The sequence below is a fragment of the Oncorhynchus masou genome, chromosome 22, assembly GCF_036934945.1.
Source record: "Oncorhynchus masou masou isolate Uvic2021 chromosome 22, UVic_Omas_1.1, whole genome shotgun sequence".
In the NCBI taxonomy this organism is placed as follows: Eukaryota; Metazoa; Chordata; class Actinopteri; order Salmoniformes; family Salmonidae; genus Oncorhynchus; species Oncorhynchus masou.
Genome location: NC_088233.1, coordinates 11,944,741 through 11,972,121, shown reverse-complemented (window position 1 = coordinate 11,972,121; position 27,381 = coordinate 11,944,741). Strand labels below are relative to the sequence as shown.

The following is a 27,381-nucleotide window of genomic DNA, read 5'->3' as shown; positions in this document are numbered from 1 at the left end:
CTGGGGTGGTCACAAGTAGGACCTTAGTCACATGATCTCATGGCAACAGGACTTCTCATAAAGCAATAGGCTACTGTGTGTGTGTGTGTGTGTGTGTGTGTGTGTGTGTGTGTGTGTGTGTGTGTGTGTGTGTGTGTGTGTGTGTGTGTGTGTGTGTGTGTGTGTGTGTGTGTGTGTGTGTGTGTGTGTGTGTGTTTTGCAGGGCACCAACATGAAGGCCCAGTTTACAAGGTCAAAACACTCCCCAGACCCCTAACCATAAACAAATACCATGCATCACATGTGGCTGGTTGTCACCCTCTAACACAAGAGGTCAAGGCTTTATCTACTTCTTTATATGCTTTATGTCCAATGGGCCCTGAGTAAGAAAGTCATGAACGAGCTAATGATCTCCTAATATAAAACAATGGTGAGGTTAGAGGTTAGTCTGGTTTAGGAGGCGAGAAACCTCCAGGTCAAATAATCTAATATTAGAGCTTCTGTAAAGAAGACAATGCAAAACATGTATGCTTCTACTTTTGTGGCTTTAAAACATTGTGTCTGTGTCTCTGGGTTTAAAGTGGTTCTCAGACTGAGTTTGCCCGTTACTACCCTCTCCACTACTGTCCCGTCGATGTGGATAGGGGGGTGCTCCCTCTGCTGTCTATCTGATGCACCTTCTGGGGCGGCAGGTGGCCTAGTGGTTAGAGCGTTGGGCCAGTAACAGTAAGGTTGCTGGATCGAATCCCCATGCTGACAAGGTAAAAGTCTGTCGTTCTGCCCCTGAGCAAGGCAGTTAACCCACTGTTCCCCGAGTGCCGAAGATGTGGATATTGATTAAGGCAGCCCTCCGCACCTCTCTGATTCAGGTTTATCCAGTTAACATAGCAAACTGCTGTTGGGCTGCAGGTTTAGCAGTGTTCATGTTCATCATGTTGATTTGTGACCTGCTGTGCAATAAAGCAGCTCAGTAATGTAATATAAACTAAAGTAAGGGGGTCAATGAGGCTGTAAGATTAATTAGCAAAGGACAGAGTTAAAAGATGGGCATGAGGCGTTTCATATCCTCCTCTCCTCTGGCTGCCAAAGACACTGACACAAATATTATTACCTTGGCTTGATCACAATCTCTGGCCTTCAAGTTTGTTGACGACTAGAAGAAATGGAGTGCCGAGCACGCCCCCATCCACATCGATGGGTCTGTAGTGGTGTGGGTCGAGAGCTTCAGGTTCCTCGGTGTCCACATCACTAAGGAATTAACATGGTCCCACACACCTCAAGAGGCTGAAAAGATTTGACGTGGGCCCTCAGATCCTCAAAAAGCTTTACAGCTGCACCATTGAGAACATGAGAGCTTTATCAAATCAAATCAAATTTTATTTGTCACATACACATGGTTAGCAGATGTTAATGCGAGTGTAGCGAAATGCTTGTGCTTCTAGTTCCGATAATGCAGTAATAACCAACAAGTAATCTAACCTAACAATTCCACAACTGTAAAGGGATAAAGAATATGTACATAAAGATATATGAATTAGTGATGGTACAGAACGGCATAGGCAAGATGCAGTATATACATATGAGATGAGTAATGTAGGGTATATAAACATAAAGTGGCTAGTGATACATATATTACATAAATATGGCAAGATGCAGTAGATGATATAGAGTACAGTATATACATTTACATATGAGATGAGTAATGTAGGGTATGTAAACATTATATTAAGTGGCATTGTTTAAAGTGGCTAGTGATACATTTTTTACATTAATTTCCATCAATTCCATTATTAAAGTGGCTGGAGTTGAGTCAGTATGTTTGCAGCAGCCACTCAATGTTAGTGGTGGCTGTTTAACAGTCTGATGGCCTTGAGATAGAAGCTGTTTTTCAGTCTCTCGGTCCCTGCTTTGATTTTGATGCACCTGTACTGACCTCGCCTTCTGGATGATAGCGGGGTGAACAGGCAGTGGCTCGGGTGGTTGTTGTCCTTGATGATCTTTATGGCCTTCCTGTGACATCGGGTGGTGTAGGTGTCCTGGAGGGCAGGTAGTTTGCCCCCGGTGATGCGTTGTGCAGACCTCACTACACCCTGGAGAGCCTTACGGTTATGGGCGGAGCAGTTGCCGTACCAGGCGGTGATACAGCCCGACAGGATGCTCTCGATTGTGCATCTGTAGAAGTTTGTGAGTGCTTTTGGTGACAAGCCGAATTTCTTCAGCCTCCTGAGTTTGAAGAGGCGCTGCTGCGCCTTCTTCACAACGCTCTCTGTGTGGGTGGACCAATTCAGTTTGTCCGTGATGTGTACGCAGAGGCACTTGAAACTTACTACCCTCTCCACTACTGTCCCGTCGATGTGGATAGGGGGGTGTTCCCTCTGCTGTTTCCTGAAGTCCACAATCATCTCCTTTGTGTTGTTGACATTGAGTGTGAGGTTATTTTCCTGACACCACACTCCGAGGGCCCTCACCTCCTCCCTGTAGGCCGTCTCGTCATTGTTGGTAATCAAGCCTACCACTGTAGTGTCGTCCGCAAACTTGATGATTGAGTTGGAGGCGTGCATGGCCACACAGTCGTGGGTGAACAGGGAGTACAGGAGAGGGCTCAGAACGCACCCTTGTGCGCCCCAGTGTTGAGGAACAGTGGGGTGGAGATGTTGTTACCTACCCTCACCACCTGGGGGGTGGCCCGTCAGGAAGTCCAGTACCCAGTTGCACAGGGCGGGGTCGAGACCCAGGGTCTCAAGCTTGATGATGAGCTTGGAGGGTACTATGGTGTTAAATGCCAAGCTGTAGTCGATGAACAGCATTCTCACATAGGTATTCCTCTTGTCCAGATGGGTTAGGGCAGTGTGCAGTGTGGTTGAGATTGCGTCGTCTGTGGACCTATTTGGGCGGTAAGCAAATTGGAGTGGGTCTAGGGTGTCAGGTAGGGTGGAGGTGATATGGTCCTTGACTAGTCTCTCAAAGCACTTCATGATGCCGGAAGTGAGTGCTACGGGGCGGTAGTCGTTTAGCTCAGTTACCTTAGCTTTCTTGGGAACAGGAACAATGGTGGCCCTCTTGAAGCATGTGGGAACAGCAGACTGATATAGGGATTGATTGAATATGTCTGTAAACACACCAGCCAGCTGGTCTGCGCATGCTCTGAGGGCGCGGCTGGGGATGCCGTCTGGGCCTGCAGCCTTGCGAGGGTTAACACGTTTAAATGTTTTACTCACCTCGGCTGCAGTGAAGGAGAGACCGCATGTTTGTGTCAGTGGCACTGTATTGACCTCAAAGCGGGCAAAAAAGTTATTTAGTCTGCCTGGGAGCAAGACATCCTGGTCCGTGACTGGGCTGGTTTTCTTCTTGTAGTCTGTGATTGACTGTAGACCCTGCCACATACCTCTTGTGTCTGAGCCGTTGAATTGAGATTCTACTTTGTCTCTGTATTGACGCTTAACTTGTTTGATAGCCTTGCGGAGGGAATAGCTGCACTGTTTGTATTCGGTCACGTTACCAGTCACCTTGCCCTGATTAAAAGCAGTGGTTCGCTCTTTCAGTTTCACACGAATGCTGCCATCAATCCACGGTTTCTGGTTAGGGAATGTTTTAATCGTTGCTATGGGAACGACGTCTTCAATGCACGTTCTAATGAACTCGCACACCAAATCAGCGTATTCGTCAATGTTATTGTCTGACGCAATACGAAACATGTCCCAGTCCACGTGATGGAAGCAGTCTTGGAGTGTGGAATCAGCTTGGTCGGACCAGCGTTGGACAGACCTCAGCGTGGGAGCTTTTTGTTTTAGTTTCTATCTGTAGACAGGGATCAGCAAAATGGAGTCGTGGTCAGCTTTTCCGAAAGGAGGGCGGGGCAGGGCCTTATATGCGTCGCAGAAGTTAGAATAGCAATGATCCAAGGTTTTGCCAGCCCTGGTAGCGCAATCGATATGCTGATACAATTTAGGGAGTCTTGTTTTCAGATTAGCCTTGTTAAAATCCCCAGCTACAATGAATGCATACCCCTAAACAACAACTCAGTACTGGTACTCCCTGTATATAGCCATGTTATTACCTCATACCCCTGAACAACAACTTAGTACTGGTACTCCCTGTATATAGCCATGTTATTACCTCATACCCCTGAACAACAACTTAGTACTGGTACTTCCTGTATATAGCCATGTTATCGTTTACTCCTTATTGTTATTTATTATTCACTGTGTATTCATTCATTTCTCGTATCCCTATTTCTATTATATAAAATAAACATCTGTATCTTTAAATCTACATCGTTGGAAAACAACCCGTAAGAATTTCACTGTTAGTCTATGAAGCATTTCACTAATAACATTTGATTTGATTTAATTCTAAAATAAAAGGAACCTTACTACTTAACTGCAGCATAATTTAATGACCTTGCTACGCTAACAGTCTTATCCTATGCCAACCTTTTAGTTAGTGTGTTAGTGTGACTTCATGGCTGCATTTACACAGGCAGCCCAATTCTGATATTTACCTAATTATTGGCAAACGAGGTGATCTGATCTGTCAAAAGACCAATTAGTGGGTAAAGATCAGAATTCCTCCCTTGTTATAATTTGAAGTCTCTTCTTCCGCCAGCAGCCATGTCGACTGTGGGGGAAATAGACTCCTGTTCCATGTGTATGGCTGGAAAGACAGACTATCCTCTGATTCTGAATCTTGTCTTCTTGTCAGTAATTGAATAGCCACTGGGGGGCATCTAGGGATCTTTCAACCACCACATTCAGTAGAAGTGCTGTGGACGCCCCTCCTTCAACACCATTCAAACCATCACTTCCTTTTTTGGTCATCTCCTTCTGAACAACTTCCTCTGGTCTGTGGTTGACATTAGACCTGGTAACCAGATTAAAGTAACTGTGGTCAACGAGGGTCAGTCTGTTGTCACTGTGGTTTACCACTGTGTAAAGACTTACTTCATTGACAGGCTATGAGGACAATCATTTTACTGTAGGAACATCAGGGTTGGGATCAATTCAGACAGTTAATTGAAATTCCAATTTCCCTCATTGACATGACATAATTCAATTAACTTCATTGGAAGGAGTCAAGCCCAAACCTGAGGGACACATTCTCTGGTCATTGAACACTGAGCAGTTGCTTCCTTCCCTCACTGTGTTGCTTCCTTCCCTCACCATGTCCCAATCCGGACTCGAAACAGGGACCCTCTGAACACATCAACAACCATCACTCCATAAAAGCAAGGGAAACAACCACGTCAAGGTCTCAGAGTGAGTGATGTCACCGATTGACCACTACTAGCGTGCACCGCTAACTAGCTATGCATTTCACATAGGTTACACCCACCCCTCTTTGACTGCCTCCTCCACAGCAGCAATCCTAGCAGCTGGACAGAGCCTAACTGAGGGATCCGGGTCAATAACATTAATATTACAGTGTTGCTCCCGTACCTCTCCTAGGCCCAACCTGGGATCAAACCAGGAACCCTCTGAACACATCAACAACCATCGCTCCACAGAAGCCACAAACCTTGCAGAGGGAGGGATTCAACCACTTCAAGGTCTCAGAGTGAGTGACGTCTCTGTATTCAACACTAATAACGCGCACCGCTAACTAGCTAGCCGTTTCACATCGGTTACACAGTCACCATAGATGTTTATTTTGGTTTGTTAAAGTATGTCCTACATTTATATTGGTTAAAACAGTCTTGTCATTGTATGTCTTTATATGACTTTTGTCCACTCCCATTGCTACTGAGTCTCTGAAACGTCCTTTGAAGGCCTGCCGGGGGTTCCATAAAGGCTTTGCGTTGTCACTAGTCTCTGGTTGGTTGTCTGTAACACTGTGTCTGAAATACAGACAGACAGACAGACAGACAAAGGGCCATATCTCCATTATGACTGATGCACCAGACCTTATTTATAGTGGCCTCCAACATGCCTTTCTCTGCAGATGCATCATCAACCTGTCTTCCAGTTGTCCAACTATAGAACAGGGCTCCGCCAACCAGCTATAAATTATCAGAGGCCAAATGAGACTCTTGAGTGAGTGTGTGTGCACGTGTGTGTGTGTGTGTGTGTGTATGTGCATGTATGTGTGTGTATTTGTGCTTTTAAGTTCTGCATTGGTTTGTAAGGGTGACAATGTCTCCTAAAAAGGCCTGAGGTTTTGAAGGTATGTGATGGCGTGGGTCCTGCGTATTCCTATTTAAATTCAGAGAGCAGGTGAGCCAGGCGCACTCTCCTCTCGTCTCTCTCTCTTTCAAGGGACTGTAACACATCGCCTCCTGTCCAGCTCTCCAGGGTAAGTCCTGCACACATGCAATTCTCTGTTTCAATGGGATTATAGGATTACCGTAATAGTAATTTATCTCATTGTATTACATTTACGCTAGTCATTTGGCAGACGCTATTCTCTCATCCAAAGCAATTTACGATCAGTGGCTTTATCATAATTACCACACATGACTATGTAATCTATATGTATCATTTCTACTTAAACACAGAACACACAGTAGGTTACAGGCATGTGTGGACCCCAGGAAGAGTAGCTGCTGCTTTTGCAACAGCTACTGGGGATCTTATTCATAAAATAACAAATACCAAACATGAGAAATAAAGAGCCATTCAAGTATTTTCTGACAGATTGTGTTAATATATAAGTGATCTCACAACCACATGGCTGATGTGGATAGGAAATGCAATACAAGTCCTTGCTTTAATAGATTGTTAAGAACTTCTTTTGACTGTGTTTTAGGCTGTTGTTTAGGACCAACACAGAAATACCTTTTAAGCACTTAAAGCGATTAAAATGTAACACTGTCCTCTGTATTGTACATTACAATAACATAACAGTTAGTCAATCAAATCATTGGTCAGTCAACTAAAAGTGAGTTATGGGTCCAGCATGGCATATGAGAACAGCAACAAGAACAGCACAGACAGACAGCACAGACAGACAGACAGACAGACAGACAGACAGACAGACAGACAGACAGACAGACAGGCAGACAGGCAGACAGACAGACAGACAGACAGACAGACAGAATGAGACCACAGTGGGAAGGGCAGCTACTGTTAAAGACATGCTCCGGAACTTTGGCAACTATTAAGCCTTTTTTTTAAACCTCTCACTTTGGGCTGGATGTGTCAATGTGTTGTTCATACGTGCATAATCTATGAGCAGAATTTATGTTTTACATCAATTAGCCACAAAATCCCTAGTTTGAAAGCGACTGTTTTTCTGGAAGCTGTGCTTCTCCATTTTCCACCATGTGAGCCAGCAACCTAGTAATTAAATTTAAACCAATGAGCTTCAGTCCCTCGCCACTTGAGTGACAGCGAGCAAGAGTCTCATCGTGCACGCACACAAGAGAGAGAAAGAGAGAGAGCGAGAGAGCCATGACATGGTGCACATATCTGCACATATGTGCAGTTTTCAGGGACCACTTGTGAGCGCTACTTTCAGAACTACTGACTGAAAAGTATACTCTTTAATGTGGTAATACCTTGTTTTGTTACTACCATATGCCATGTGTGAAACACATTGCACTCTGACACACCTGACAACTGGTCTGTTTGGTGTGTGTGTGTGTGTAGGCCTACAGTAACCGGACACAACCATGTGTGACGAGGAAGAGACAACAGCCTTGGTATGCGACAACGGCTCAGGACTGGTGAAGGCTGGCTTTGCCGGTGACGATGCCCCCAGGGCAGTGTTCCCCTCTATTGTGGGGCGCCCCCGTCATCAGGTCAGACCCCATCTTACTCTCCTCTACTACCCTTCCATGTCAATCAGAGGGGTCATTCCTGAAATAGAGCCGCAACACTATTGTTAGTTGGTCATTGCTCCTACAGTATGGCTAACCTGGGCTCAGATCTGTTTGTGCTCTTGCCAACTACATTGCTGTCATTACCAAGCCAAACATGGCATGACGATGAGTGAAAAGGAGTTGGCATGATGGCACAAACAGACTGGCACAAGCACACTCAGACATGATGGCACAAACAGACTGGCACTCAGACTACAGTACGGGCAAGTTTCCTGAATCCAGATGAAGCCTAGACCTGGACCAACAAAAAAAGCACTTTCAATGGAGATTCTCTATTGAGCATACTTTTTAGTTTAGTAGGTTTAATCTGGGTCTGGGAAACCAGACCGTGTGTAATTTGCAGATCAATATGTGTCTGTTGCTGTTCACGTTCACATCTGGACCACAGGAGGCTGCTGAGGGGAGGACAGCTCATAATAATGACTGGAACGGAGTAAATGGAATGGCATCAAACACCTGGAGACCATGTGTTTGATGTATTTAATACCATTCCACTAATTCCACTCCAGTCATTACCACAAACCCGTCCTCCCTGCTGTGACCTGTACCTACTGTACATATGACTGAGCCTTGCTTGTCTCTGTCTTCCCCTGCAGGGTGTGATGGTGGGTATGGGTCAGAAGGACTCCTATGTAGGAGACGAGGCCCAGAGCAAGAGAGGTATCCTGACCCTCAAGTACCCCATTGAGCATGGCATCATCACTAACTGGGACGACATGGAGAAGATCTGGCATCACACCTTCTACAATGAGCTGCGTGTGGCCCCTGAAGAGCACCCCGTCCTGCTCACTGAGGCCCCCCTCAACCCCAAGGCCAACAGGGAGAAGATGACCCAGGTGGGTCACCTGCCTTAATTAATCCAATTACCTGGCTGGCAATCTTATGCTGTTGAGCATTACAACACAACTAATGTTGATTGATGATGTTCTTATATTTGCTTTATATTATTATTAGGTGCATTGCCAAATAATGGATTTATGAGCCTGTTTTCTAAAACCGTGGGGTTTTCTTCCTGACAGATCATGTTTGAGACCTTCAATGTGCCAGCTATGTATGTGGCCATCCAGGCTGTGCTGTCTCTGTATGCCTCTGGTCGTACAACAGGTGAGTGCGCCTCCGAACCCAAAACCCAAAAAGTGACGTACGGTACAGCGAATGCATACATTTTCAGAATGTTTGGCACCAGCAGGAATGAAAAACGCACAACCCTGGCATTGACCACAATGATGCTTGTCAGTGTGTTTGTACTAATGTGTCTCACCTGTGCAGGTATTGTGCTGGACGCTGGTGATGGTGTGACCCACAACGTGCCCGTGTATGAGGGTTACGCCTTGCCCCACGCCATCATGAGACTGGACTTGGCTGGCAGAGACCTGACTGATTATCTGATGAAGATCCTCACTGAGAGAGGATATTCTTTCGTTACCACCGGTAACCATGGAGACCTTTTAGATACAACTATATCAATATTGACAGAAATGTTTATTTTGTACCTTCTAACAGTATCATAAAAAATGTCACCTTTCACCCAGTTTATATAATGTGTCAACACCTGATTTTTTTGTTTAATTGCATCTTGTCAGCTTTGTTGATCTCTCATTATCTTACAGTGTATCCTATTGGCAAAATAGAGTAACTGCAATCCTTCATTATTTTCCTAGTGTAGTGACTGTGCCTGTAGAAGAGCCTGATCAGTGTAGTTAGATTTGACACATAGGTTAAGATCCCCCTCTAAAGTTACCATTTCTTCCTTTATGCCTGTCCACGTTTGGCAACATGATCTCACAAACTCCATGCTATATTTGAATCCCACAGCTGAGAGAGAGATCGTGCGTGACATCAAGGAGAAGCTGTGCTATGTGGCCCTGGACTTTGAGAATGAGATGGCCACCGCTGCCTCCTCCTCCTCTCTGGAGAAGTCCTACGAGTTGCCCGATGGACAGGTCATCACCATCGGTAACGAGAGGTTCCGTTGCCCAGAGACCCTCTTCCAGCCCTCCTTCATCGGTCAGTACAAATTCTTACAACTTCACAATGTTCTATAGCCTGGTCCCAGATCAGTTTGTCTTGTCAACTCCTATATAGCTGTTGTCAAGACAACACAAATAGATCTGGGACCAGGCTAGATATTCTGTGCTGTAGCGCAAGTAATGTATTTAAGATCATGCAGGAAAAGAGGAAGTAAAAGTCACCATATGGATCATTCATGAAGGATATTTATTGATATAAATTTCCCGAGAGTGTCAATATTTCATTGTCTATTATATCTTGCTTATCAAGTTTGTGGTTTGGTTTGATCCTCTCTTTTCCAACGGAGGCTTCACTACACATGACAAGGCCCAGAATCCATTGCTCTGTTCCTTTATTCTCTTGCCCAAGACTGTTATCCCCATAGGTATGCAGTTCAGAATATGGGTGTAAAGACTGTTATCCCCATAGGTATGCAGTTCAGAATATGGGTGTAAAGACTGTTATCCCCATAGGTATGCAGTTCAGAATATGGGTGTAAAGACTGTTATCCCCATAGGTATGCAGTTCAGAATATGGGTGTAAAGACTGTTATCCCCATAGGTATGCAGTTCAGAATATGGGTGTAAAGACTGTTATCCCCATAGGTATGCAGTTCAGAATATGGGTGTAAAGACTGTTATTTGTTATCCCCATAGGTATGGAGTCTGCTGGTATCCATGAGACCACATACAACGGCATCATGAAGTGCGACATTGACATCCGTAAGGACCTGTACGCCAACAACGTCTTGTCCGGCGGCACCACCATGTACCCAGGTATCGGTGACCGCATGCAGAAGGAAATCACAGCCCTGGCCCCCAGCACTATGAAGATCAAGGTATGGAGAATATATGCATCTTATTCTCTTTGATAATTACATCCAGCTAACCTTACCACCATCCAATTACTGTGAGTCAATTATTTAACAGTGATGAACCTGAACGTACTTTGAGGAAAAGGTTTCATAGTGAAGCAAAGTCTGATTAGTATAGACACTTTACTTTGCATAAAAACCCAACTTGACTCGGTCCTAACCGCTGACTGTCGCTCCCTGTAGATGATTGCCCCCCCTGAGCGTAAATACTCTGTCTGGATCGGTGGCTCCATCCTGGCCTCCCTGTCTACCTTCCAGGCCATGTGGATCAGCAAAGACGAGTATGAGGAGGCCGGGCCCTCAATCGTCCACAGGAAGTGCTTCTAAATTACCCTCTCCTCCTATCTCGACTCTCTTCCTGCCCTAAAATCGTTGCTCTCTGTTTTTCTCATGTGTCTCTAATCCCCACAAACGACCCATTGTATTTGTTTACTGTTTGTGCAATCTGTATTATGGGTCATCAGTCTATCAGGATATTTACAAGCATTTCGATTCACCCGCAATAACATCTGCTAAACACGTGTATGTGACCAATAACATTTGATTTGATTTGATATTGCTAAATAAATGAATTCTGCCTTTTGACTTCCCTGTGCAGTTGCTTATGTGACCTTATGAAATGTAATATAATCAGGTTCATTAAAAGTAGTTTGACAAAAATGACTTCTTCAGGACAATTTTGCATAATCACAAGTCTACAGTGTTAATAGATGTCACAGGGCATGCAGAGTAACTGCATTTCCATTCCACTAATTAGACATTCTGGGATATGCTTATATATTATTTACACATATGACATTTGACATTTTCTGTTGAAAGCTTTTTCAAACATAGAAAAAAAATGCTAATACACTTCCATTATTATCTGAGTGGACTCCATACATTTACATTACAACTACACACATCAAATGAAGTGGTTGGGTTTGATGTTTAGTTTGATGTAGATGAGGTCCCAGTTGAAATATACTGTAATGTGACGCAACGCCCACTGGGTGGCAGAAGTTAGTCTTTTCAGGGCGGTGAAGTCACTCGCTCCGACCCGTTCAATAAACTCTTGGGTGTTGTTTGCACATTAGCTATATGATGACAAACACAGTCAAATATGTTGCAGGCAACAGATACATTAACATACAGAGAATATTATTTAATCTGTACTACAGGTTAGATAATATTTGGAGCCACAGCCAAATGTAGAAGCAGTGTAGACATGCACTGTCGTCTCCATCCTCCCAACAAGAGAATAAGACACGCAATCTAGGACAGAGGCGGTATGTACCACGGACCTTTCTTTCTAACGACACTCTGCTACGTGCTATATTTCCTGCTGAAAGGGGAATGGGGGTGTCTCGTCTGCTTCTTCACGTGGTACCAATCAGAGGGAGATTGCAGTATTACTGTCCGGGGAACACGAGAGCAACTTGATTATCTGACTTGGGTTACTTCTGAAATCCTGTTCCCTGTATAGTGCACCACTTTCGACAGTAGCTTAGTGCACTACTTTTGAGTGGCGTCAAAAGTAGTGCACTACAGTGCATTTGCACTTCTCCACAGAGATTTTTAATTTATGTACATGAATACATTTGCAATTCTGTGTTGAAAACAGCATTTTACTACACCCGCAATAACATCTGCTTAGTATGTGTATGGGACCAATAACATTTTATTTGACTGGTATGTAAATTGTTTGATTGGTCGAGCAAGCTGTCTGGAAGAGAAAATAACAATTAAGACTAATCCCACCCTGTAAATTACTGCACCTCATTTCACAGTACAAAAATGCAATGAATTTGTTTTTACAGTGGAGGTTCCATGTACTTTTTGAATAAATGACAGTTAAGTTTTGTATAGAATGGGCTTCTGTACCCTAATATCTCTTGACAAATCCATTGACTTCTATATATTTTTGTGGTAGACAAGGGCCACAATGTCGTGATTATGGGCACAACTGACCAAATAATTCAGACACAATAGAAGAATGAGGAAGCAACATATTTAGCTGTTTGTCTTTCTTTGAGCAGCCAGACAGACATGAACGTCCTCCACCTGTATGCTTGGTTATAATACAACCCAGGCTTACTTCAGGCTCTGTGAGTGATTGTGATTTCTCATGGAGCGAGCTACTGTAACATAAGGTTATGATGCCAAACTTAGTTCTGCAGCCAGCCAGCCCAGCAGCCTCTGACCCACTTCTGTCTCGCCTCTCCTTTCCAGGCTGGGTAGAGAAGTTAAAGATAAATTAAGGTGGAGGTATCAGGGATGGGGGGGGGGGTATTTTCCCCCGACCACATCTCTCTCACAGGAAGGAAGGAAGGAAGGAATCAAACAGGAAGAGAAAGGGACCACAGAGGCGGATGTAGGCTACAGAAGATGACACCATTCCAATCAGGTTGGGTGTACAGTAGTCTACATATCAATGGTCGATCCCCATTAAAATACAATTATACTGTATGTAGTTCTATGGTGTATATGATTAAAATGTTGTTTTCAATATTTAGAATGTTATACTGTAGATTTAAAAAATATATGGTTACAGAGAATTCTCTTCATGTGTTTGGTTCTATAATTCAAGCATCACTCTTAAATATTGACCATTGTTTACAACTATGTTATAGGCGTAGACTAAGTAATAAGGCTGTATTTGTATTGATTTGAGTTGAAAAGATAAAGTTACAGGTAATATTCATTACCATTTATTACACTTAATTCATACTATTCCCAGCAGGTTCCTGGTAAATATCTAATGACGTTGTTTTATTCGTCTGTGTGTAAAACAAAATATGTGGGAATATAACTATTACAAAACAGAATTATTAGGGGGTAAATATTTTCCCCTGGGGTCCATACTGTAGCTTAGCTGTGGTGTTAAGACAGGTGCAATAACGACCCCTCCTCCATCGTGAAGCCCCCCCCCCCCCCCTCTCTCTCTCTGCTCCCCCTCTCCCCCACTCTATTCTGCTCGGTTTATCAGCCGCCTGTTTCCAAACCCCATCATTCCCTGCGATACCCCGGGCGCGCGAGCTCAGCAGATGTAGCGCACACACCACGTTCCATTTCAGAAAACGATACTTAAAAAAGAGAGAAAAAAAACATTATAATCGGTTTACCCAGTCCACGAAGCCTTCAAAGTTTTGGCAGTTTTTAGTTTCACTCCAAACGAAGGTGAAGACGTAGGCTAGAGGAGGAGAAAAGGAAAGGTCGCGTTCCCCCGAATCCAATCTCTCTAGGTAAGTGGTAGGCTATTGTTTTATTCTCTCATCGCTATATGTAAAAACAACAACTACAAAAAAGAATACGGGTCTAGTATATGGAATCAAAGTTCAAGTACAGAACAAGTACATTTATATTTACATTTTGTGTAGCCTATAGACTAGCCTATTACTGATTTGAATAGCATACAGTTTTCCCTGTCTCACTTCAAAATCATGGTGACTTGAAAAACTACAGTGATATTTATAAAATGTGTGGCTTCATTTGGGTAGGCGATAAGACAGGGATCATCAACTAGATTCAGCCTCGGGACGATTTTGTCTTAAGTGGATGGTCAGAGGGCCAGAGCATAATTTCAAATAATTTGAAGAATGCAAATTGACTGCAAGAACCCAAACAGATGGGTATAGCATTGACTAAAACATAATAATTTCAAATCTTGTTTACATTTGTATACACCACATATGCAGTATCTCACTATTATTTGTGAAAATACTTTGAAACAGATTTCCCCACAGTATATATACTGTACGGAAATCTATCTGTCTATCTATCTATCTATCTATCTATCTATCTATCTATCTATCTATCTATATATCTATCTATCTATCTATCTATCTATCTATCTATCTATCTATCTATCTATCTATCTATCTATCTATCTATCTATCTATCTGTATCTATCTATCTGTCTATCTGTCTATCTGTCTATCTATCTATCTATCTATCTATCTATCTATCTATCTATCTATCTATCTATATATATATATATATATATATATATATATATATATATATATATATATCTATATATATATACAGTACCAGTCAAAAGTTTGGACACACCTACTCATTCCAGGCTTTTTCATTATTTTTACTATTTTCTACATTTTAGAATAATAGTGAAGATATCAACTCTATGAAATAACACATATGGAATCATGTAGTAACCAAAAAAGTGTTAAACAAATCAAAATATATTTTATTTTTGAGATTCTTCAAAGTAGCCACCCTATGCCTTGATGACAGCTTTGCACACTCTTATCCATATCCTAACCAGCTTCATGAGGTAGTCACCTGGAATGCATTTCAATTAACAGGTGTGCCTTGTTAAAAGTTAATTTGTGGAATTTCTTTCCTTCTTAATGCATTTGAGCCAATCAGTTGTGTTATGACAAGGTAGGGGTGGTATACAGAAGATAGCCCTATTTGGTAAAAGACCAAGTCCATATTATGGCAAGAACAGCTCAAATAAGCAAATAAGAAATAAGAAACGACAGTCCATCATTACTTTAATTACTTTAAGACATGAATGTCAGTCAATCAGGAAAATTTGAGTTTCAGTTGCAAAAACCATCAAGTACTATGAGAAAACTGGCACTCATGAGGACCGCCACAGGAAAGGAAGACCCAGAGTTACCTCTGCAGTAGAGAATAAGTTAATTAGAGTTACCTGTACCTCAGATTGCAGCCCAAATAAATGCTTCATAGAGTTCAAGTAACAGACACATCTCAACATTAACTGTTCAGTGGAGACTGCATGAATCAGGCCTTCGTGGATACTTGCTTGGGCCAAGAAACACGAGCAATGGACATTAGACCCGTGTAAATCTGTCCTTTTGTCTGATGAGTCCAAATTTGAGATTTTGGTTCCAACCGCTGTGTTTTTGTGACACGCAGAGTAGGTGAACGGATGATTTCTGCATGTGTGGTTCCCACCGTGAAGCATGGAGGAGGATGTGTGATGGTGTGGGGCTGCTTTGCTGGTGACACTGTCTGTGATTTATTTAGAATTCAAAGCACACTTAACCAGCATGGAGTATCGCAGCTACCATAGCGATACTCCATCCCATCTGGTTTGCGCTTAGTGGGACTATCATTTGTTTTTCGACAGGATAATGACCCAACACACCTCCAGTCGGTGTAAGGGCTATTTGACCAAGAAGGAGAGTGATGGAGTGCTGCGCCAGATTACCTTACCTTGCCTCCACAGTCACCTGGGAGGCAGAGTTTTTTATTTTTTTATTTTTTTATTTTACTAGGCAAGTCAGTTAAGAACAAATTCTTATTTACAATGACGGCCTAGGAACAGTGGGTTAACTGCCTCTTCGACAGATTTGTACCTTGTCAGCTCGGAGGTTTGAACTCGCAACCTTCCGGTTACTAGTCCAACGCTCTAACCACCAGGCTCTAACCACTAGGCTACCCTGCCACCCCAGAGTGAAGGAAAAGCAGCCAACAAGTGCTCAGCATATGTGGGAACTCCTTCAAGACTGTTGGAAAAGCGTTCCAGGTGAAGCTGGTTGAGAGAATAATAAGAGTGTGCAAAGCTGTTATCAAGGCAAAGGGTGGCTACTTTGAAGAATCTAAAATCTAAAATCTATTTTGATTTGTTTAACACTTTTTTGGTTACTAAATTATTCCATATGTGTTGTTTACTAGTTTTGATGTCCTCACTATTCTTTCACGATGAAGAAAAAAGTCAAATAAAGAAAATTCTTGATTGAGTAGGTGTGTCCAAACTTTTGACTGGTACTGTGTGTATATATACACATGTAAATAGATATTTCAGAAAACTTGGGGGACCTAATCACCCACAGACCAAATTCGGCTGCGGATTACCAGTTGGGGAGCTGCTCTAAGGCGATTCCATGTTCTCTGTTTTCAATGCCGTTGCTTGGTACAATTTCAAAGGTCTGCATTCAAAAAGGAGATCAGTCTTAATGGTTAACATTTTAGAGTAATCAATTGGTCAATGTAACCGGAAAAATGTTTATGACTTTGCAAACTTTGTCATTTGAGTAAATGTAAATAAATATAAATTGTGTCATTTTCACTGTTTGGTTAAAAAGCGTGTGTGGCCATTAGCCTAAATGGTGAATTACTGAATCCACAACTGTAATTATAACCAATTACACTTTCAAGTTCACTTATCACCCAATTGTTATTATGCTGTTCCTAGCCTCTAGGCAAACTAGGCTTTCCTTTTGGAGGTATGGCAACGCCAGACTGTGCTGTTCCTAACAAGACTATACTTCACAATAGTACAATGAAATTAGTGGAGTCTGACAAGTGCAATATTTTTGTCCTCAGATATAAATAAGTCAAATATTAGCCTACTTAAAAAATGATTATTGTCAGAAATATGAAATCAGTTACCACCTACCATCCAGTCAATGCTGCTGAAACATCTTGAACATAATCTCTCTTGACAGAAAACTTGCTCACCTTGAGATACCGTTTTGCATTCCAATTGGCACCATTTACATTTTTGTCATTTAGCAGATGCTCTTATCCAGAGAAACTAGAGTTACAGTAAGTGCCTCACTGAAGGCCACATCAAGAGATTTTTGACCTTGTCAGCTCAAGGATTTGAAACAGCAATCTTTCAGTTATTGGACCAACACTCTTAACCGCTAGGCTACCTGGCACCCCATATTTGACCTGGACACTATGGGCCAATGTCAGAAGATGTGCACTATATAGGGGATGGGGTGCCATTTGGGACTCACACGCTGTGTACATTGTTTTTTTGATCTTTGGTCAAAACAGCTGGCCATTTTTCCTCCCTTTAGCAACTTTATTTTGGCGATTCATTCACTCATTCGTTGCTACTCTTACATGAAGGTGAGGAGGACAGAGAGGTGTTTTGTTACTCCGTCTGGATGATGAATAATCGATCTTGGCTACAAGAGAGGGGGGAGTTGGGGTGGGAGAAAGTGTGTGGAGAGAGAGAGCAAGAGAGAGAGAGAGAGAGGGGTGGCTAGCTGGCTGGCAAGCAGGCAGGCAGGGTGATGAGGAACTCACGACTTAAAGCTTTCTGACACATTTATCTGTGTCCTTTCAAAGTCACCGGTCCAGCTTCAAGGCTGTAAGCTGTTTGTACGCCAGAACCATAGAGTTACATAGAACACTGTATCGCTATAGCCAAGGCAGTGGCTCCAAGCTGATCACCCTGTGTATTCACTTTCATTTATGTTATGCCCATTTTCACAAGACTACAATGATTAGTAGATGTGAAGATCATTTCCCAATGGTTCATTTCCCAATGGTAATAGTGCCATTGTAGACCTACAGTAGTAGATGGTGACATCTGTTTGAATTTTCAGGCACCAGTCAGTTATGGATCTACTGAAGGCATCTGAGGACCATCATTGAGAAATGCAATACCACATTTCATTATCTAAGTACAGAAGGGACAACTGTATACCAACACCACCATTAATTTCAGAAACGTAACCCTGAGGGATTTTTTTATTTCATTTGGTTCCTTATTTTGTACTGTACATATCCTGTACATCATTAATGTTGTCACATTTGATCATGACCTGCAGCTACCGTAAAGTAGGGAGCAGTGCAGTAAAAGCGCTGGCTGGCAGCAGAGCAGTATCTGGTGTTCTATGAACATTCCTCCTCTGTTTGACACGTTCCCTCAAGAAGGTGTGTTTCTCCTTTGAGATCTGGTTTAATTTTCTTTCTTTCTTTCTTTCTTTCTTTCTTTCTTTCTTTCTTTCTTTCTTTCTTTCTTTCTTTCTTTCTTTCTTTCTACTAACTCCAATATCCCCAGCAGACTATACAGCCTACCAGGAGTTTACAGTATGGCTCTAATTGATTTGTTTCTTCAGTGAGCTTTTAGGACAGCAGCATTGTTCAAGCATGCAATATTATACAGGCAAGCAGTTTGTTCTCTCCCCTCTTCATTGTTATACCGGTGGCTGAGGGTCCCATGGGGTTTCCAAGCAGGGCCTCCATAGCAACGGAGACAGAGATGAGAGGGTTTTTGCGGGGGCACCTTTAATCTGGAAGAGATCCTGGTGGCTCTGCATCGCTGTGACAAACGGCTGGATGTCACACCACCCAGTGACCTCTGTAGGTCAGTTGGCCAGTTAGTCCACTCCTATACTCCTCACAGCTCACTTAGAATGTATTACACATAACTTGCAACCTGGAAGATAAAAACCAAACGTACATGTTACGGGTACTGTTAATGATTGCACAGAAAATTATTACGGTCAATTGGCTCACACCACTTGCCGTAAGTCAATGGACTCAACGACTGAAAAATGTGTATTCAATGGAAAATATGACAACTGGGTTGCAACTAAAGATGGCTTTTTTGTCCAACTCCCATCAGATTGTATCTTGCCCAATAATTGTATAGACAAAAAGAGGGACGTACGTGAGGGTGTGTGGAATAAATCCCTTCATTTAATGAATCCTGTAATTCTTAGTATTATTTCTTATTTTGGTCCTTTTAGGGATGTTTTCTTTTTAAAGAAATTCTTTAATTTCATGTTTATTTTGTTTGTTTTTATGGCGCTCTTTCCTTTGTGCTCTAAAAACAGAGCATGACGTCGAGGTTCACATGGTGTTCGATAAAAAAACGTCTTCGTAAATAAAGATATGTAAAAAAAAAATGTATTACACAACAATGGAGCATCTAACAGTTTTTCACTCATGGATGATTTCAACTACAGTCTCGCATAGACATAGGTCCTCCACAGCTCACCTAGATGTTCTCAGAGAGCATACATTTTGACCTGCACTCAACTGGATATCTCCTTTCTGTCATACAAATACAATACATCTTTGTTGCTTCGTTATACAGAGACAATGGAAATGTTGTTATTTTTGCTGTCACAGTTCAGTACCCTACCCAGACCCACCACACACACGACAGGCTTTCAATACAAACAATATAGTCATGTAATGTAGCTGTCAGTTAAACTCTAATTTCCATCCTACAAGGCTTCCTTTGCTACAGAAGGGTACTGTAATGTTACTAATGAAGGAAAGAGCTAACTCAATATTTAAATCTATTAATGATCACATTCACCACACTCCTTATCAATAATGCAAGATAGCAGGGCAGATTCACAGATACATATATCATCTGGATAGAACGGTGCCTCCCATGGGCAGGGCTGACTGTGAAGTTTTATTTTCATATTGCCCTTTCTAGCACAGTTCCAGCAACTACAGAGAATGTGGAACCAGGCCATAGTGGTAGAGGCTTGGTTTGGCTCTTTCAGCTGGATTCTAGGCCTGGCAGGGTCGGTTGCTCATCATGCGCCATAGCAGACCTGAGTTCAAATATGATTGGAAATCATTTCAAAAACGGAATCTGTGCAAATAGAAGAAAGTCGCAGTAACTGTCAACCCATCCGGCACTCCAGGCAGGCTAATGCAAACGCTGAAAGGTTTCAAACAGTGTTTGGACCCAGGCTTTCTCCAAAGTGGTAAATATAAAAGCCATGTTCACAGGGAGCAGTCTGTCGTCTGTTCTGGGCTTCAGATAAGAGCACATAACAGAGTTTGAAAGATAGCCTTTTTTTTAAAGGCAGATACATAGAGGGTATATGATATGAAGCATAACCAGTGAAGCACAAGAAACTCTGTGTTTGACATTTCTCTCATCTCCTTGAGAGACACTGGCTTCCTGGCCCTGGCAATTCCCTTACACTGAGAGAGGTTCATAAAGAATTCATTACCCTTTTGTATCCATAGGAAAGTTTATTTGTAATTTTTGTGTCTTTGACCCGTCTGTCTAAATATTGACTGTCTTTGACCCATCTGTCTAAATATTGACTGCCTCTGACCCGTCTGTCTAAATATTGACTGTCTTTGACCCGTCTGTCTAAATATTGACTGTCTTTGACCCGTCTGTCTAAATATTGACTGCCTCTGACCGTCTGTCTAAATATTGACTGTCTCTGACCCGTCTGTCTAAATATTGACTGTCTCTGACCCGTCTGTCTAAATATTGACTGTCTCTGATCCGTCTGTCTAAATATTGACTGTCTCTGACCCGTCTGTCTAAATATTGACTGTCTCTGACCCGTCTGTCTAAATATTGACTGTCTCTGACCTCTGACCCGTCTGTCTAAATATTGACTGTCTCTGACCCGTCTGTCTAAATATTGACTGTCTCTGACCGTCCGTCTGTCTAAATATTGACTGTCTCTGACCCGTCTGTCTAAATATTGACTGTCTCTGACCCGTCTGTCTAAATATTGACTGTCTCTGACCCGTCTGTCTAAATATTGACTGTCTTTGACCCGTCTGTCTAAATATTGACTGTCTCTGACCCGTCTGTCTAAATATTGACTGTCTTTGACCCGTCTGTCTAAATATTGACTGTCTTTGACCCGTCTGTCTAAATATTGACTGTCTCTGACCCGTCTGTGTGTCTGACCCGTCTGTCTAAATATTGACTGTCTCTGACCCGTGTCTAAATATTGACATGGTCTAAATATTGACTGTCTCTGACCCGTCTGTCTAAATATTGACTGTCTTTGACCCGTCTGTCTAAATATTGACTGTTACCCGTAAGATATTGACTGTCTTTGAGGCTGTTCACCCGTTAAATATTGAAGATAAGAGGCTGTTGGATCTGATACCTGAGATTGACAGGAATGGAGATGAGATCAAATGTGTTTCTCTGGACACCAGGGATTTACTCAGGAGAGTGGAACATCTCTAGCCTGGTACCATTATCTGTTTGTGCTGTCTTGCCAACTCCAATGGTCATTGCCATGGCAAGACAGCACAAGCAGATTTGGGACCAGGCTAGAAGGTCTCAGAGTGTTCAGATGTAGATGTTGTTCTGTGTAGAATGGACATCGCCCTATGTTGTGGAAGGTGTTGTTTCAGCTCTACTGAGTGTCGCAGCCCACTGTGCAGTATAAAGCCCTAGGTGTTCCGCTTGATGGATGGACATCGCCCTATGTTGTGGAAGGTGTTGTTTCAGCTCTACTGAGTGTCGCAGCCCACTGTGCAGTATAAAGCCCTAGGTGTTCCGCTTGAATCATGGACATCGCCCTATGTTGTGGAAGGTGTTGTTTCAGCTCTACTGAGTGTCGCAGCCCACTGTGCAGTATAAAGCCCTAGGTGTTCCGCTTGATGGATGGACATCGCCCTATGTTGTGGAAGGTGTTGTTTCAGCTCTACTGAGTGTCGCAGCCCACTGTGCAGTATAAAGCCCTAGGTGTTCCGCTTGATGAATGGACATCGCCCTATGTTGTGGAAGGTGTTGTTTCAGCTCTACTGAGTGTCGCAGCCCACTGTGCAGTATAAAGCCCCGCTATGGATGGACATTCCGTTGTGGAAGGTGTTGTTTCAGCTCTACTGAGCCCACTGTGCATGGACATCGCCCTATGTTGTGGAAGGTGTTGTTTCAGCTCTACTGAGTGTCGCAGCCCACTGTGCAGTATAAAGCCCTAGGTGTTCCGCTTGATGGATGGACATCGCCCTATGTTGTGGAAGGTGTTGTTTCAGCTCTACTGAGTGTCGCAGCCCACTGTGCAGTATAAAGCCCTAGGTGTTCCGCTTGATGAATGGACATCGCCCTATGTTGTGGAAGGTGTTGTTTCAGCTCTACTGAGTGTCGCAGCCCACTGTGCAGTATAAAGCCCTAGGTGTTCCGCTTGATGGATGGACATCGCCCTATGTTGTGGAAGGTGTTGTTTCAGCTCTACTGAGTGTCGCAGCCCACTGTGCAGTATAAAGCCCTAGGTGTTCCGCTTGATGGATGGACATCGCCCTATGTTGTGGAAGGTGTTGTTTCAGCTCTACTGAGTGTCGCAGCCCACTGTGCAGTATAAAGCCCTAGGTGTTCCGCTTGAATCATGGACATCCTTTTCTAGCCCACGAGATAATTGATTTGTTCCGCCAGTGATGCGTTCAACTGTTAAACCTACAGTATTTCCATTTTACACACACATCTGAGACCAAGACCTTTTGGCCTGCTTAACTGCCAGACATATGTCTCTTGCCCTATTTACTGTGTTGTAGCTAACGATGCTTTCAACTCACCCAGAGGAGACAAACTGGACTAAGCTAGATCAGTGGGCATCCATCCACTGAGAACCCAAATACATTTTCATTTTGGCTCTCATTTTTTGATTTAGTCTAGGCTTAGTCATTTTGACAAAAATATCTCACATATTTGTAATTTGAATAATGATTTAGTCTAGTAGTTGTCAAAATGACAAAAACAGTGGACCATTTTAGTCAACTAAATGCACTTTCATTTGACTCAAATCACATTTGTATTGCCTCATTAATGTATTGCAAACATACATAGCCTTGTCCTTTCAACATTTTTTTTTTGCAAAACATCCTATTCTCTTCCCAACAGCACAAGTATGACAAACATATGAGAAAAATATGATATTGTGTAAGAATTATCTGGCTGTCACGCCCTGGTCTATATTTATTATGTTTATCTTCATTTATTGGGTCAGGCCATGTCACGCCTTGGTCTTAGTATTTTGTGTTTTAGTTAATTAGTTGGTCAGGCCAGGGTGTGACATGGGTTTATGTTATTGTGTTGTCGTATTGGGTTTTTTGTAGGCATTGGGATTGTGATTGATTAGGGGTGTGTTTAGTTTAGGTTTGGCTGCCTGAGGCGGTTCTCAATCAGAGTCAGGTGATTCTTGTTGTCTCTGATAGGGAACCGTATTTAGGTAGCCTGGGTTTCACTGTGTATTTCGTGGGTGATTGTTCCTGTCTCTGTGTAGTTTCACCAGATAGGCTGTACTTAGGTTTCACGTTCCCTTTTGTTGTTTTTGTATTTGTCTCAGTATTTTCATGTAATCGTCATTTGTTTCATTAAAAAACATGAGTAACCAACACGCTGCATTTCGGTCCGACTCTCTTTCGACAAACGAAGAACGCCGTTACAGGCCAGGGTGTGACATGGGTTTATTTGTCGTGTGTTTCGTCTTGGGGTTGTGTGGGGTGTATAGCATAGTCATTGGCTGCCTGAGGCGGTTCTCAATCAGAGTCAGGTGATTATCGTTGTCTCTGATTGGGAACCATATTTAGGCAGCCATATTCTTTGTGTGTTTCGTGGGTGATTGTCCTTAGTGTCCTTGTTCCTGTCTCTATGTTAGTTTATCTAGTATAGGCTGTTTCGGTTTTCGTTATGTTCTTTTTGTTTTTTTGTTCCTTTGCCTACAGAAAACCGTTACACTGGCCATGTAAATTCCTAATTCAGCCTACATAGATACTGCACATTACATACAGAATGAAAAGGCACAAGTAGAGAGAAAGACAGAGAGAGAGAGAGAGAGAGAGAGAGAGGGAAATAAAGAAAGAAAGCAAGAAAGAAAGAAAGAAAGAAAAAGAAAGAATGAAAGAAAGAAAGAGAAGCACCATCACCAGATGGTGCTTCAAAGTACTGGCAAAGTAGTATGGGTTGCACCTCTGTCACTCGGTCACGTCATTGCTATTGTTATCAAAGTTCCACAGACACCACAGATACATTCATGTCTACAGGTTGAATGGGAGCTAATGACTGTTTCACCCAGTGATGTAGTCTAGTCACTAAACCTCGAGTCCGAATCGAGTCCCAAGTCCCCTGTGCTCGAGGCCGAGTCCAAGTCCCAGTCAACAATGATCGAGTCACCAGTCCCTATTGCTGAAGTCCGAGTCCCAGTGCTCGAGTCCTGGTCCAAGTGCTCAACTAGCCAAGTTGTAGAACGGGCATCGATATGCTTTATGAACGTAAAAGGCGGCCTGCCTACGTACGATAGAAAGAAAAAAGCTGTTTTCTCAGAGGGAAAGAGGGAAACTTGACTGCGTTGGCTACAGCACCTTTATATGAAATGCAGTGGGAAAAGTGGTAGAGATGAGCAAGACTAGAAATTCAAAGACAGCCTATTTTTCTGGAGCCTGCTTAAGTGAGAGAAAAATATAGCTAGACTGTTGTTTTACTATTAAACTCAATTCTGCTATTGTTTTTAATTTCGTAAAGTAGCTCGTGTTTCTTAACCAGGCAGATGATAGCTAACTAGAAGGCTGGTGGTGACTGGTTAGCTAAAGTGAATCATATCATGGGGCACTATAACCATGGGGCACTATAACCAAAATTGGTACAGAATTCTCACTCACGGGTTCAATAAATACAGCCTTTTACAAGGCACGTCTCAAAATATGTTAACGAGCCAATACCCTGCACCCACTCGTGGTCAAAAGGTTTTTGGTGCACCAAAAATATGGTACGGTATTCTGTGGGGTGAGTACCATTCGAAATACAGCAATTTCCCACAGTACACCATCATTTACAGCAATTTACACATTTCAGAGTTTTTTTACTCTTGATAATACCTCATATTGATATTACCTCATATTTACAGTGTGTGGACTGACTATGTCTGTATGCTTCATCCAGAATTGGCCTAGATCAAATCGACTCAATATTGTTATGGAAAGCGTTCAACTGAAATGTGTCTTCTTTATTTAACCCAACCCCTCTGAATCAGAGAGGTGCGGGGGGCTGCCATAATCAACATCCACAGAGCCTGGGGAAGAGTGGGTTAACGGCCTTGCTCAGGGGCAGAACAACAGATTTTTACCTTGTCAGCTCGGGGATTCAATCCAGCAACCTTTCAATTACTGGCCCAATGCTCTAACAACTAGGCTCCTGTACCTGGAGAAGTGGTGCAGTATTTGGGGTTGCACTCCTTTGAAGACCCATTTCCTCTTTGTTATTTATGTCTGTTCCATGCTAATATTGAGTTTAAGAAAACATATATTTGTACAGTAGTTTTTAGGGATGCGTGTTGGAAAATTAGCCCAGGCTATAGGTCTTCAACAGGAGTCCCCAATTACATTCAGCCGGGGGTCCCCAATTACATTTTCCTTGAGCGGATGGTCGGGAGGCCGGAACATAGTGATAAATAATTTGTACACTTCAAATTGAATGAAGAATCCCAGACATATTTCTGAAAAACTGAATCATTTCTAACCTCAATTTTTGGGGGATACGATCACATATACCTCTCTATTTATGTGTTGGAATACTTGGGATCAGATTTCTCTAATAAAATCACCCAAAACCCTGACCAAACACTGTGGCGCAGTATTGCTGTTAAAGAGAGACGGATCTCCAAATGTCGCTGTCCAATCAGTGGTGCTGGTATCACAGCAGTCTCTATTGCTAACGATCCATGGTGAGAAAGCATTGTCCTCTCTGATTTGACTGTTTCAGTGGCTGGACCCATTGCTGTCCTCGTCGTGGTGCTACTATATGGCCATGGGGGTGGGTGATTTACCTCGATAGCATCACACATGTCTGCAATTTTCTTAATTTCTTTCTTCAGTGAAATACTGAATACATTTGGAATATACCGTGATATAAAATGTATTTTATACTGCCCACCTATGTGAATTACTGAATCGTTTACAGCATGTTAGATGTCCTTGTCATCTCTGCCCTGATTCAGGCAGGCAGACGGACGCTGGACGCTAAGGCAATATGGCACATCATCTGGAGTCAAGGTGTTGTGTTCAGGTGGTGATTGAACAACATGTCAATCTGGGAATGCAAAATGGTAGAATTCTCCTTAAAAAAAGCAACTACACATTTTGACATGCCAAAATAATTTCACATTGGGAACTCCCATGGGTTTCTTCCCAATTCCACTCTGGATTGTGTTCTTCTGCTGGAGGTTGGTTCACCCTAATTTGATTTATTTTCTCCCTCTGGCCCTGCCCCTGGCCCTGCCCCTAGAGAGCATTCATGGCCACAATGTGTCCCCCTTGTGTCAGTGAGGTTCCCTCAATGTCGACAAAAGCCCAGGTTAATGACACCAACAGGGACACAGTAGAAACAACAGTCCACTGTTGTAGAACAGTTACAGTGCTATTTAACAGGCATGGTGTGTGGTACACTCTTAGAAAAAAACGTGCTGTCTTAAACCTAAAGGGGTTCTTCGGCAATAGCAGAACCCTTTGAAGAACCCTTTTTGGTTCCAGGTAGAACCCTTTTGGGTTCCATGTAGAACCCTTTCCACAGAGGGTTCTACATGGAACCTAAAAGCATTCTACCTGGAACCAAAAAGGGTTCTCCTCTGAGGACAGCCCAAACAAACTTTTGGAACCCCTTTTTTCTAAGAGTGTACAATCACTGAGAGGTTAAACTTGTCCCTGCATCCTGCCCCAGGGATGGCCAGCTATGGTCCCTTACCATGTCAGATTGCTCTTCTGTACTGTTAAGTCCTCTCTACCATGACAAAGTGAATTACTGAGTGCCAGCTGATCCCTGTCCCGTCCACTAGGGTCCTCATTAGAGCTCAGAACATAGTAAATGGGATAGACTTACAGTACAGAACAGGGTTTGGTTATAGTGCCCACGTGTCTTACAGAACAGTACAGAGCTTGGTTATAGTGCCCACGTGTCTTACAGTACAGTACAGGGTTTGATTATAGTGCCCACGTGTCTTACAGAACAGTACAGAGCTTGGTTATAGTGTCCACATGACTTACAGAACAGTACAGAACAGGGTTTGATTATAGTGCCCACGTGTCTTACAGTACAGTACAGGGTTTGATTATAGTGCCCACGTGTCTTACAGTACAGTACAGAGCTTGGTTATAGTGCCCACGTGTCTTACAGTACAGTACAGGGCTTGATTATAGTGCCCACGTGTCTTACAGTACAGTACAGGGTTTGGTTATAGTGTCCACATGACTTACAGTAGAGTACAGT

General features: G+C 42.8%; 1 protein-coding gene across 1 annotated transcript; it reads left to right on the top strand.

Annotated features, from left to right (window-relative positions):
• Positions 1–6,188: 6,188 nt before the first annotated feature.
• On the top strand, positions 6,189–11,279 carry LOC135509017 (actin, alpha cardiac muscle 1-like). The gene is made up of 8 exons (XM_064929305.1): positions 6,189–6,267; positions 7,563–7,714; positions 8,392–8,631; positions 8,815–8,899; positions 9,065–9,226; positions 9,611–9,802; positions 10,462–10,643; positions 10,863–11,279. Exons 2-8 carry the CDS (start codon positions 7,586–7,588, stop codon positions 11,004–11,006), a joined length of 1,134 nt encoding a protein of 377 aa, XP_064785377.1. The 5' UTR covers positions 6,189–6,267; positions 7,563–7,585; the 3' UTR covers positions 11,007–11,279.
• Positions 11,280–27,381: the final 16,102 nt, after the last annotated feature.

What these genes read in the sequence shown, in the direction of transcription:
- LOC135509017 (XM_064929305.1), top strand. Translation starts at nt 7,586, where the DNA reads ATGTGTGACGAGGAAGAGACAACAGCCTTGGTATGCGACAACGGCTCA. An exon ending in TGCCTCTGGTCGTACAACAG is followed by an intron (nt 8,900 to 9,064) that starts GTGAGTGCGCCT and finishes TCACCTGTGCAG; the next exon opens with GTATTGTGCTGGACGCTGGT. An exon ending in CTTCCAGCCCTCCTTCATCG is followed by an intron (nt 9,803 to 10,461) that starts GTCAGTACAAAT and finishes TTATCCCCATAG; the next exon opens with GTATGGAGTCTGCTGGTATC.